At 39.6% G+C, this 12,549-nt stretch overlaps 3 protein-coding genes and 2 pseudogenes across 7 annotated transcripts; 2 read left to right on the top strand and 3 right to left on the bottom strand.

The window, feature by feature from the left end:
- Nucleotides 1–275: 275 nt before the first annotated feature.
- On the top strand, nt 276–2,320 carry LOC104701788 (uncharacterized). 4 transcript variants are annotated; one of them, XM_010417538.2, is made up of 5 exons: nt 287–387; nt 630–764; nt 1,015–1,119; nt 1,572–1,759; nt 1,890–2,320. In XM_010417538.2, exons 1-5 carry the CDS (start codon nt 332–334, stop codon nt 2,171–2,173), a joined length of 768 nt encoding a protein of 255 aa, XP_010415840.1. In that variant the 5' UTR covers nt 287–331; the 3' UTR covers nt 2,174–2,320. The 4 variants fall into 4 exon arrangements, with proteins under 4 accessions (XP_087318883.1, XP_010415847.1, XP_010415840.1 ...); XM_010417533.2 differs by having other exon boundaries at nt 1,887–2,320; XM_087462757.1 differs by lacking the exon at nt 1,015–1,119 and having other exon boundaries at nt 276–387.
- A 115-nt stretch (nt 2,321–2,435) lies between these two features.
- On the top strand, nt 2,436–3,710 carry LOC104701812 (F-box/kelch-repeat protein At5g48990 pseudogene; annotated as a pseudogene).
- Nucleotides 3,711–4,047: 337 nt separating this feature from the next.
- Nucleotides 4,048–6,568, bottom strand: LOC104701822 (xyloglucan galactosyltransferase MUR3 pseudogene; annotated as a pseudogene). The gene has a single exon (XR_015564327.1). The product of XR_015564327.1 is annotated as a xyloglucan galactosyltransferase MUR3 pseudogene (transcript).
- Nucleotides 6,569–8,117: 1,549 nt separating this feature from the next.
- LOC104701830 (uncharacterized) lies at nt 8,118–8,766 on the bottom strand. The gene has a single exon (XM_010417579.3). The coding sequence runs from the start codon at nt 8,666–8,668 to the stop codon at nt 8,285–8,287; it is 384 nt and encodes a 127-aa protein (XP_010415881.1). The 5' UTR covers nt 8,669–8,766; the 3' UTR covers nt 8,118–8,284.
- Nucleotides 8,767–9,058: 292 nt separating this feature from the next.
- On the bottom strand, nt 9,059–12,542 carry LOC104701839 (NADH dehydrogenase [ubiquinone] 1 alpha subcomplex subunit 9, mitochondrial). The gene is made up of 12 exons (XM_010417591.3): nt 12,253–12,542; nt 12,041–12,140; nt 11,464–11,528; nt 11,264–11,349; nt 11,060–11,144; nt 10,883–10,953; nt 10,573–10,704; nt 10,188–10,303; nt 9,968–10,091; nt 9,823–9,891; nt 9,600–9,720; nt 9,059–9,511 (listed from the first exon to the last, which is right to left on the bottom strand). Exons 1-12 carry the CDS (start codon nt 12,353–12,355, stop codon nt 9,372–9,374), a joined length of 1,212 nt encoding a protein of 403 aa, XP_010415893.1. The 5' UTR covers nt 12,356–12,542; the 3' UTR covers nt 9,059–9,371.
- Nucleotides 12,543–12,549: the final 7 nt, after the last annotated feature.

Raw genomic sequence — 12,549 nt, 5'->3', positions numbered from 1 at the left:
TCATTTGGGAACATTTTTATTTTAGTTTTTAATTTTCTTAAATAACAAAAGAATCGTTTGAAAAGTTCATTAAGAAGGGTAAATACAACAAACTTGCAAATGATAATTTTGCTCACAGTTGTAATGATCAAATACAGTATTTGAGTTTACCCGGAAGATACATATAATTAATTAGTTACAAAACTGGTTTTAAGATCATAATCAAAAGTATTGTTGTTTTTTTGACATTTCATCAGTATTTTATTTCACCAAAAAAACATAACTAAAATAAAATAAAATAAAAAATAATGTTGACTGCAAAACGGTTTTGCCAAAACCCAAAACCCTACAGATGTTCGCGAGGCGGCTCACTTCTTCTTTCTTCAAAGGATCTTCAACCTCCTCAAGGTACCCAAACATCTTCTCTGATCTTGCGATCTTGCGATTAGAAATCTGATCGATTTAGTCCTGCATCTTAATCCATTTCGCCTATATCCGCGATTTCAAAACCTCCCATGCCCATTTTGGTGAATTGATCTATAGCCATTTAGACCTAGACGATTCGATTCGAAATTTTGGATGATCCATGTTATTTGTGATAGTTTAGGAGGAGTTATAAATATGAGCTGAAGAATGTTTCTTTGAAACAGTTCGGACAAAACAGGGAAAGCTGGGACGTTGGGGTCTTTTGGTCGGAAGGCAGTGTCTTTTGTCTTGATTACAGTCACCGGTGGTGTTGCTTTGAGTGCCCTCGATGATCTTTCTATCTACCATGGATGTAGCAGGTAATCTCTTTTTTTTTTAATCATTCCATTGAAGTTTAGCTACTGCAAATGTACATTTGAAGTATAACATCCCTAGCGTAGTTGAATTGTGAATCGGCTTTGTTTATTTCATGGTTTTTCTCCTGATTCGGATTGGTTTAAGAGAAATGCTTTATAAGCTAGTGAGTCAGTTGAAATCAAGTGAATATTTTAGTTTAGTAGATGATTAAACCATTGCTGAAATGAAAGCTGAGACCATTGGAATCTGTAGGTTTCTTATCACTGCAGATACCAATTTGACCATGATTTGCTATCAATGGGACGGGTTTATCGATATAAGGATCAACTTTGAAAGACAAAGGAACTTAAACTCTTGGTACCAGTAATACATGTAGTTTAATTAATGCTGTGTTCTTATTTCAATTTTCGTTTGAGTCTGATCGTCTGCTCTAGTGAAACTCGTTAAGCAAAAGAAGAGAAAACATTATGCTTGATGAGAACACTTTTTTTTTGGCATTGCTTCATTGTGAATTTCAACGCACCCAATAACCAGGCTTTAGTCTGGTTTCTCATGTGTAGTTCTGTCTATCTTGTGCTTGTGCCTCCCACTTTATAAGTAATGATACTTCTTTTCCCTGTCCTCGCTAGAACAATCATTCTATACGCACCATTTTGTTATTTTGTTGCGCATTCTATCGATGCCCCTCATGAATATCTCTATGCTCTTCTCCTTGTATCGTCAAAATCAATAACATAACCTGATTTCAAGAATGTGAAATTTTCATTGGCGATTTCTCAAAGAAAAGTATGTGTATGCTTAATTTTCAGCAAGGCGATGGAGAAGGTGATAAATAGTAAGGCGATGATTGAAGCTATTGGAGAACCAATTGAGAAAGGGCCATGGTACAGTGCTTCACTAGCCGTTTCTCACCAAAGGCACTCAGTGTCTTGTTCATTCCCTGTCATTGGACCACAAGGCACTGGAATCTTGCATCTGAAAGCTGTTCGCAATGGAGGTAAAAAAATTGTCTAAACGCAGCTAGTCTCTCCCAAGACAAATATGTGTTAGGATTAGGTAATCTGCATTAGCGAAATTATTGTACTCATTGGATTCCCCTTTTTTTGCTTTGTTTCTTGGCACAGAAGATAGCTTGTTGGGGTTTCTGAAGCAAAGGGACTGGGACATTCTGATGATGGACGCACTTGTCCATGTCCCCTCAAACGATGGACCCCAACAAACCTTGAGAATCAACATTTCTAACATGGTTGATCCTTCGCCTGGTATCGACAACAATAAGCCTTCGGAACCACAAGAAGAGCTAAAACGAGAGAGAACGCTGTGTGATGATGTACGCACGCTTCCGTCGTGGAGCTCCTGGCTAGGGTTTTATTTCATTCTTGTGGAGCAACAGAGAATTGAATCTTGTTGATTTACTAATAAATAATGAACACTTGAGTATACAAAAGTTGAATACATGATTGGTAATAATAACAAGTCTAGTGAATACAACAGCAGCATTGCTGTTATGTGTGTATACAATGTATTTGTCTAATACTAAACCTTCTCAAGTCCTAAATAATTGCATCAATCTTTAATTTCGAAATCATTATAAATTAATTTAAGATCATTTCTATAAGGTGCCCCTTCACATCCAATCGTAGTGAAGTGAGAGAGTGATCTCAAATCCCTAAAAGAGGAAGAAGAGGAAGGAACGGTCGCTTACGCCGTCACCAGAACCAACCCCAAATCCGTCACTTCCGGATGATTTGATAGTGAGCATCTTAGCCCGCGTCTCGCGATCGTATTACCCAAATCTCTCCTTAGTCTCCAAAAGCTTCCGATCAATCCTTGCTTCACCGGAGCTTTACCACACCCGAACACTCTTAAGCCGCACCGAGACTTTTCTCTATGTTTGCTTAAGCTTTCCTGATGAAGCTACCGGAAGCCTAATCAAACCCTAACCAGTCACACCACTAGGAAGAAGAAGAAGAAGAAGAAGAAGAAGAAGAAGAAGAAGAAAGATGATGATTCAGGTATCAATCTTTTTGCTCCAACCCCAATTCTCAACTCTGCTCCTGTGGAATGGTCTTTTCTCGTTGCTGTTGGTTCTAATCTTGACGCCATTACCGCTGCCATGGAAGATTCTCAGTGCTCTAGTGTTTGGTTTCTTGACTGTCGAACTCACACTTGGCTTGAATCTCCAAGAATGCGACTGGCTCACACCAATAGTAACTTTGATGGGACTATGTATTTAGCAGGAAGCTCTGAGAGTCCAGACACTTTGAACTGTGTTGAAGTGTACAACACAAGTACTCAAATTTGGAATCCCGTGCCGTCCAGAAAACGAGTATTTAAATTCGAAGCTATGGAAGGAAAGATTTACTTGAACCTTCCTGTAAAGTCTACTAAGGAGGCTGTGGCTTTAAAGCCAAAGGTTTGGACTTGGGAAGCGTTAGCATTGGAGACTGATTTGGATCGTGGCTCTATTTGTATGATAGATAACATATTCTATCATTATGACCCTATTGTAAGGTTTATATGTAGAAAAACTGAAGGAGCAGATTGGATAAAGTTAGATGAGCTACCTAAGTTTGCTAGATATAGTACTGTTAAATTGGCGGAGTATGGTGGTAAGCTGGTTGTTTTGTGGGACAAATATGTGCCTGCAAGTGGGTATGAGGAGAAGATGATTTGGTGTGCAGAGATTTCGCTTGAAAGACGCAACAAGGAAGAGATTTTGGGGAAGGTCGTGTGGTTTGATGCAGTTCTTACAGTCCCTAAGTCTTACAAATTCGTGTCTGCTAAATCTGCTACTGTTTGACAGGTTTGAACGTAATGTATCTGGTTATACCGCTTTTCTTTTTCCGGGACTTGTCTGTCTTTATGATAAACCTGTAACTCGTTCTGCTACTGTTTGATGAATGATGCCAAGAGACTAGCGGGTAATGTCCCTTTTTGTTCTGAAATATGTGTTGCAAAATGTCTATTTATGTGACTAGTATGACGAATGCTTGTCTTGTGCTTTTAGCGGGCATTTGTTTTTACCGTAAACATATGCACTCACTTTATCACACTTGTTCAATCATTTAGTTTAAGAAAGATCAACTACCAAAACTATGGTTTTAGACTCGTTTAAACCACACAACACAGTATCACACTTACAATTATAAGGTACTTAAAACCAAAAAAAATTATAAGGTATTAGACTGACCTACACGCATTCTTCAAAAAAACTACATCGGTTCTTGAAGCTAAAGAGTAATTACTATAACACAATTAAACAAGCGCTGACTTCAGTAAGAAAACTTGAAAAGGGTCACTTCTTATTATTAATTTCTGTGGGTAACTGATACAACAAAAATCTCAAAACAAACTTATCTCTATGAAACTGAAGAAACTACATTTGATACCAATACAACAAAAATAAATCATTTTTTTTGTCCGTATAATAGTAACCGAAAACTATATCCCAAACCTTAACAAAATGTGGTTTATGTCTCATTGTGTCTTATCTCTCTGCTCACTCTTCCATGAATTCTTAGCTGCATCTGCTGAAATAGCCGTGCCTCCATTGCCATCGTTGCTGCCATCTTCTCCAGGCTTTGGTTTGGAGAAGAACGGGTCCCACACATGGCCCCCCGCTTCCCGTTGGCCTTCCTCCAGCAACGCATACTTCCAGCTGTTCTCCTCCACGAAGTAGTCATACTCGGTTCGGCCCTCGATCATGTTCTTCCTTAACCGAGTCACCTTGTCTATCACAGCCTGTACCGAGACGTCAAATGCATCTTTTTGCGTCTCCAGTTCTGATCTCGGGTCTGCGTAGATCAGCCTTGGGATGAGGTTGATGACATTCTCTCTCATTATCTTGACCTGCTCGGCTGGAATCTGGAGGAGCCGCTCCTCGATGCTAATGTTTCTCTTCCGAACATCATCCTCGGGGATGAACACCGAGTAGGTTGTGTAGTTCTTGGGTAGATGCCACGTGTATTGAGTGTAGGCTGAGCCCGGATGGAAGAAGACCGGTATACAACCGGCAAGCATCGAGTCAAATGCCGATCTTCGGGTGTAAGAGTCTCCCTGTGGCTGCAGACAGAAGAGAGAGCTTTGAAACATTTGCATAATGCTGCTTGGTGCATGACATTTGCTCTCCCCAAAGTCGCATTCTAATAACTTGCCAACATTTGAGTTTCGGCATTGATCAATGATCTGCCCTCTGATGGATTTCGGATTGTCAGGTCGTGGGGCTCCTGCAAATGAGAAAAGCCACTTCCTTTCCAGGTTTCTCATCCGGTCTTGCCATTCAAAAACCTCTGCGTCCTTTGCTGGGTGGAAGTAGGTTGGGTACGGGATCCCAAAATCATTTGCGTTCCATGGGCTCGACTCAACCACAAGCATAGACATGTTTTTGGCAGCCGGTAAGAAGAGAAGCTTGTTGCCCCAATCAGTTTCTTCTTCAGACAATCTCCTGAAATCCCACGTTATCCTACCTGCCACAAGGAAATGATCTTTTCCTCTCATTATTTCCCACTCAGGCCTCTTCATGAGCCAATCGACCAACTCAAGCGAAGCAGCATCCCTTCTTGAGATATTGTATCCCCACAGGTACCTAGCAATGTCGAATCCAGCATAGAACGGCACAAAGATGGCAGCAGCAAGAGAAGAATCATTCGTCAAGCATTTATACTGCTTCATCCGGTTGCTGAATATCACATCAACAGCAAACTGATTAGTCGCGTACCAGCCTTCATCCGAGAAGACACCTTCAACATTCTCAAGCGGCGGGCCAAGGCCAGCATTGGTTGTGAACTTGCACATGTTAGTCCAGAGACTAAGCTTCTTACAGTCTCTAAGCATATCCTCATTGAACTTGGAGGGTAGATCATGAACATAAATATACTTCCCTCCACAGGGGTCACTCTTGTTGTCTACTGTCTTCAACGCTCTTATAAACGAAAACTCCTGTTTCTGCACGCTCTCAACAATTCTAGGAGGCTTGGTAAAGGTGGACACAGAGTTCGCTACTGGAGCAGGAGGGAGTACTACTGGCTTATCGATGGTAACTAAAGGCTCTTTGGGAGGTTTCGACGGAGCTGCATGAGGCTCGATAGGGAATTTATCAACCCGAAGAGAGACTGATGAAGGCTGAGACTGAGCATAGCTAGGTTGCAACTGGATCTGTTTATCAATGCTACTGCTTCCTCCTAAGACAACAAAATGGAAGTACAACAACAATGCCCAGAAAAAGAGTGATAAAGCAACCAACACACAGATTCGATTAGTCTGATTCTTCCCATTTCCCTTCTCCATCGGCTCTGTAGGAGCAACTTCTGCAGAGCGACGCCTCATAGCAACCCTCGGAATCATATAGAATGTACGAGATCACAACATCGATAATAAGATACAATAGATCAAACTCCAAAAAAAAAACTAAGTTCCCAAATCCTAAAGAGCAGACCCAACTACGATCAAAGCTAAAAGAAGCTAACTTTGCACGAGATCGAAGTAGTTGAAGCTAAATCGTAGCTCAGGAGCAGAGAAAACTCCAGAAAGAAACCAGATTTGAGAAAATGCAGAAGTGTACCGACAAGGATCCGCGAGAGACGGAGCTACGAGGAAGAAAGAAAAGATTACAGCTTTTTTGATTGATCATTCAAGAAAAGATCTAGAGATGTGTGAAAGTAAAGATTTTTTTAAAACATTGAAGAGGCCAAGATCGATGAATTAAAGACCTGGCTTTGAGCTGGTCTCATCACCGTCAATGGGAGAAAGAGAGAAGTAGTAGTTGCTGTATTTGTAATTGAAAGCGCACGTTAGCCGGACGGCTAAATCTGCGCCGGCAGTTTTTTCCTTCTTCTAGTTGTCGGTGACCAGTGGGACCTTGCCACGTGTGTTGACATGTCGGCTTCAAGTGTCGGTGACGTCAGCTGATAAACCCTCTTTGGACTCTTTGACTTTCAACCTTTGGCTCGTAACGTGATTCCGAGTCTCCGACGAGCGTGTGGGTATGGCTCCACGTGTAATCATGTGAGTCGTTCGTAGCGTAATGTACGTTGGAAAGATCACGTTGTAACATGATGATTACTTCAAGTTTCAAGCTCCTTGTTTAACGTCTCTCTCTCTAGTAGTATTAATTAATTATTTCAATGCATGTTAACTACTATTTCAATATGAAATAAGTTTTGGAACTAAATCGTTTTGTTGGGACCAAATATATCTCTCAACTCATGATGATGTACAACTACTGATTACAGTTGGTATATAAAGCAAATGATGAATAGCCTTTTGCAAACCTACATCACATAAACTAATCAAGTCGTATGTACTACTAATTTGTACGACCAAAATGCTCCAAACTGACTTGTTTGTAAGGGTCGAATATGAGAAAGTGACATTCGAGTGCAAAACCTTTTTCACCACTTTATTGTTTTGATGAGTAAATAAATATTTTGAGCGAATTGATGATATCTTATGTGCTGTTTTCGTTTGTGTAAATATGAAAAACTAGTACTACTGTATGATTTTGTTTAGGTGGTATGTACGCAGTACGCTCCTAGAGAAATCATATTTCTACAAGTCTATAGTAGATAAATAAGTAAACTCGAATAATCAAACTCAATAATAGATTGTTTTATATTCATGTCAACCCGAATTAGGATATTTACATTCGAACTTCCAAAATGTTTGACGTCTATGTCGGGATTAATTGTTTAAATGTTGAAATGTTCAAGGGGAAGAGTCCACGCTTTCAATGTAATCACTCATAGAGTCATAAGCCAATATAACCAATAAATAACCAACAAAAAGAAAAGAGCAAAAATATATACTTAGAAACTTTAAGAGACAAACGTGGCTTGTGGGAGTGGGGAAGTTTGTGCTCCCCAATGTTTCATCTCACATGGATACCACAAAGGACTTGCAAGAAAAAATTTATACTCTCTCTTTAAAATAATTGAAGAGAGTAATGGACTAGCATTAACTCTTTTCCAACCATAAAAATAAAATCCAATTTTTGATTCTTTAATTATTTGTTACAATTGCTCAACATGTAAGGGTGATTTGCAAAAGTGAGGTTTCAATATTGTACAAATTCCTAATTTAAGATACATATATATATATATATATATATATATGTCCTCGGAAGATTCTTCGAACGAGATCGTGGTCTTCTAATCATCTAATGGGTGAATGGGCAAATGCATATTTAGAAAAGAAAGATTCTAGCTAATTGATATCTACTTGATTTTTATTCGTCAAATCGGTACTTAAATAGTTATAATCCCCTAGCTGAAATTCTAATTGGTACGGAGTACTTTATAGTTGTAATCCTAGCCTCGTAACTTTCGTCACGTTTGCCCCACTATAGTCCTACGCCATTTACATGATTGGGCTATAGCATTGATCTTAATCTCAATCTTGAATAATGTGAATACAACATGAGATGTAATCTAAAATTTAGACCACAGATAAGTAACTGAGGAAATAATTAAGGACGGAAGGATCACTCTTACTTCTTAGCATGATCATCTGTTGATGGGGAGATCTATACGGAATCAGTTTTTTGCCAGAACCAAGAGGAGAAGAAGAGAATGAGTACTAGAACGATGTTAAAGAGACAGACCAAGCATAGCCCAACATTCATCAGCGTCATCTCCTTCTGTTTAGATCCGTCATCATCACGGGTCATTTTAACATCTTGGATATGGAGATGAACACCGGGATCTCTTAGCTTAACCTCGCTACTGAGCAAAGCTGACCCACACGTTGCTTGAACGTTGCTGTTCACGTAGATGTTGATCCTGCAACCACTTTGACTCGCTATGTCTACATCCCTAGGCGCTACCATCACCGCCCCAACATTTCTCCCGTTCAAGTTGATTCCACCAAAATCGGATTCAGGACCAGGATAGTCTCCTTCATCTTCCATTTTGGGATACGTACTGCAAAATGATTCTGTTCTATCCCTCCAGTTTCATGATATTGGCTCTATATGCTTTGCTTGGTATTTGAGGTTTCCTAAAGTTCTTTACTGTTTTTTACACCTAGAAGCAAAGTTATATATTCTACGGTTTGCATAACTAGATTCCTTACCCGCCCCAACAACTCATGGGTGCCGGGTGCCAATGGCTCCATATCCATGACTAGATTCTAAAGATAGGTAAATGGGTATCAATGTTTCAATATCTGTACATAACCAAGTTGAATACCCTCTTGACCATGTAAAGGAAACTTCAAATCACTCAGGGTTTAAACTCTATTGCACACAGATACAAGTTGAACCATTTTTGCGCAACATACAACACCAAACTAAATGGAATTCAAAGACGAAAGCATATGGCTTTAGTTATACTCAAGAGCAAAGTCGGGACATGGAGTTCGAAACGAACCAGATACTGCATAATTTCTAAGGGGCCAAATCGCCCCATCAAGAAAGATAATGTCCCCTCTCTAACTTATAATGATGTTGATGTGTTATAATTTTTTCCAGAACACAACAAAGAGGAGGACCCGTTTATTATTGACAAAAGTAAATGAAAGGCATCAACATACCAAATCTGGTTTCCGCGATTTCATTGTGACACTTGCATGAAAAAATTAGTCCAGGAAATGACCTTTGAGCAGAAGCAGCATCAAGGATAGAAGTCTGTTGGTATCTTTTCACTGACAGTAGAACCGAAGTTAGGACCGCCCTTGCGATATTGGATAAGAAACTCGACCGGATATCCTTTCAATTTATGGGGGACAAGGTCCAAATCCTGAAACTTCAAGGCTGAAACAGCAATTGTTGTATAATAAAGAGTGAGAATCAGTCAATTCAAGGAAAAGAACTCAGTTTACTTCTATGAATAATGACTAACCATTGTCGGATACAAGTGTATCGGTTGTAAGTGTATTGATTTGATCCAGATTGAAGATCTGAGGAGAGGGTAAGGGGAAAGGGACTTTGTTCACCATGAAGTCCCTAGGAGCCGCCATTGCCTGGAACAGATTGTGACACATGTGAAATCAGTATTACTTCAAGAAGAAAAGAAAAATAGTTGGAGTTTCTACCATAAAAAGTGCACGGTTATGATCTTTTACCTTGGCTATTGGAAATGGAAGATTCACATACCGAGGCCATTCACGAATCATATCATACATGATCTCTGCCTACAAGAAACACATGGAAATCAAAACCACTGAGCTGCCACTGTGACAGAGAACATGAAGGATTATAAGAATTTACCAACTCATGAGTGGTAAAGACATCTGGACCACCCAATTCATATGTTTTCCCCATGCTGGAGCCATCATCCTTTAGAGCTGCAACGATTGCAGCAGCAACATCAACCACATAAACAGGCTGAAATCTGCAATGGAGTTATTGTCAGGGAAGGAACCAGGTCTACATTGTAATAGCTACTATGAACCGGTGAATAGAATTGCACAAAGGATGTAAGACGTACTTGGTGGTCCCACCACCTATGAGCGGAAGGAAACCATATTTTTTAACGAACATTGACCAGGGGTTCAAGATTCTGTCTTCTGTACCAATCATGGTTGCAGGTCTCATGATGGTGGCCTAGGAAACACACATACGTCAGGAATTGACTAGAAGCATACTAATGATGATAAAAACTTTATATAAACCATCCCAGGTACGCTTTTTTTGCTTTAAAAACTTATGAGATTTTAGAATTTTCTAATAACACCATCTACGGGTTTTCCAGTTCTGCACAAGATCTCTAAAAAAGTAGGGAAGTGCATATAATAAATAAAACATTATGATGATTTATGATGATAATTACAAAAGAGAGACTCATGTGAGCCAAAAAGGCGGTATAAGTTTACCTCAGGCAGCGCACTCAAGACAGCTTCCTCAGCAGCAGCCTTTGCTCTCTGCATTCTTGAAGGAGATGACATTGAAGCTCCTAGGCAAGAAACTTGAATATATCTCATTATCCCCCCGTGTTCCTTAGCCACCTGAAACAACATATCCACAAAGCCCCAAGTTAATTAGACATAACCAAAAGAGCAGCTAATAGCAGAGCATATCCTCCTGACAGTTAAACATATGTTACTTATTTCAAAAGTAAGCAACAAAAATGAAACCTGTTCACCACTTTTATTGGAGACAACTCAACAGGATTCAAATACATACCAATGCAAGTTTCTCAGCAATATGATGGTTCACATCCTCAAAACTGAAATTTCTGGTCTCGTACTCTCTTCCTGAGGATTAGATTAAATATCATCCAAAAAACAAAGGAACAGTACTGGTTTTTATAAAGATTTAACAATAATTGCTAGATAAAATAAGATCGAACAAAATAACTACCAATTAGATTGATAACAACATTAGCCTTGGCCATGACAGCCTTAATCGAGTCTTCATCTCTTGGATCAAATTTCATTGGTACCACCTGAAATATACAGGCAACAAACGCACATCAGATATGCCGAGCCAAAGCATAGTTTTCTAAAAAGATGCTTTTTGAGGCATTTCATTGAAAGCATTAGGTTAAATAAAAGAATATATTACCTGTCCTAAATCTCCCATCAGCTTGAGATGTCGAGGAGAGTCCTCTGAGCCTCGGAAAGGAACGAGCACTTGTGATCCCATTTTAGCTGGAAGAAAACATTCACTTGAATTTAGCAAGTAACCAAAAAAAAAATCTGTAAATGTAAAGGAAAAAAAGATTGATACCAGACTGGTAATAACAACTGTTTAACACAACTCACCTAGCTGCTGCACAAGATAACGACCCAGAAATCCTGTGGCTCCAAATACCGTAGCTACAATGCCACTGGCAAAGCAAAGAAGAAATTATTATTTCCATAGACCAACATCTATATTCTTTTTCTCTTAACAGAAAGCTCTCGAGAAAAATTCGCTATACTGAACTCCTAAGAGATAATACATTTCTCTACAATGGCAAGTAATGTATAAAAGCGACCCTCTAAGCTTGCTTTACCCTAGCACACAAGATAACATTTCTTATTCCCATGAGAATTTACCAGCATTCTATTCTAAAGAAACAAAACCCAAGACAAACGGAACAGAGAGCTTTCGAGACAAATTCAGAATACTGCAGCTACCGCAAAACCCTTAGAGATAATAACTTACCCCGTAAATGGAATTGCAACTCATCCACAAAAGCTACCCTCTAAAGCTCAAAACTTTTAACAAAGATACACAGAATAAGCTAAAAATCCTAACACATTAGTAGTAGTAATAACATGTCTCCTTCCCATGAGAAATTCTCCAGCATTTTCTTTAGGAATTAAACCCTAAAAAAAAAAGAGAGCAATGACATACCTCACGGAAGACCTCCCACCAGTACCCTTACGAGCGAGGTGTCCCACGCCCCCTTTATTAGCCAGGGAAGACGCATAGCGACGATTATCAGTTCCATTCACTGATGGGGTCACCATTAAAAAAATCACAAATCTCGAATTAGCGCCAGACAAAATAAGCAAACAACCTAAATACCCAAATCGAAGAGAAAATATCAATGGCGGAAACTTAACGGTGATTTGAGAATCCATAGAGCGATCTGAGAGAAGAAGATGAACAGATCGAAGCTCCTCCGGCGAGAGGCCGTTGAACTAATCTCCTGGAAACTGCTTGCATCCTTGTTCTCAGTTACACGATCGATCGAGAGACAACAAATACAGATGAGCGAGAGAGAGACCGAAGAAGAAGAAGAGAGAAATGGGAACAGAAGATTTTGCTGCCTCGAGGATACAAGTGAATGGTCCTGGGCCTGGGCCTTAACAAGATCACAAACCAGCCTCTTAAAACAAAACCACGTCGTTTTGAATCTA

Source organism: Camelina sativa, chromosome 1 (assembly GCF_030686135.1).
Source record: "Camelina sativa cultivar CO46 ecotype springtype chromosome 1, ASM3068613v1".
NCBI lineage: Eukaryota > Viridiplantae > Streptophyta > Magnoliopsida > Brassicales > Brassicaceae > Camelina > Camelina sativa.
Note: the sequence above shows the minus strand (reverse complement) of the source record. Positions and strands in the feature narration are given on the sequence as shown.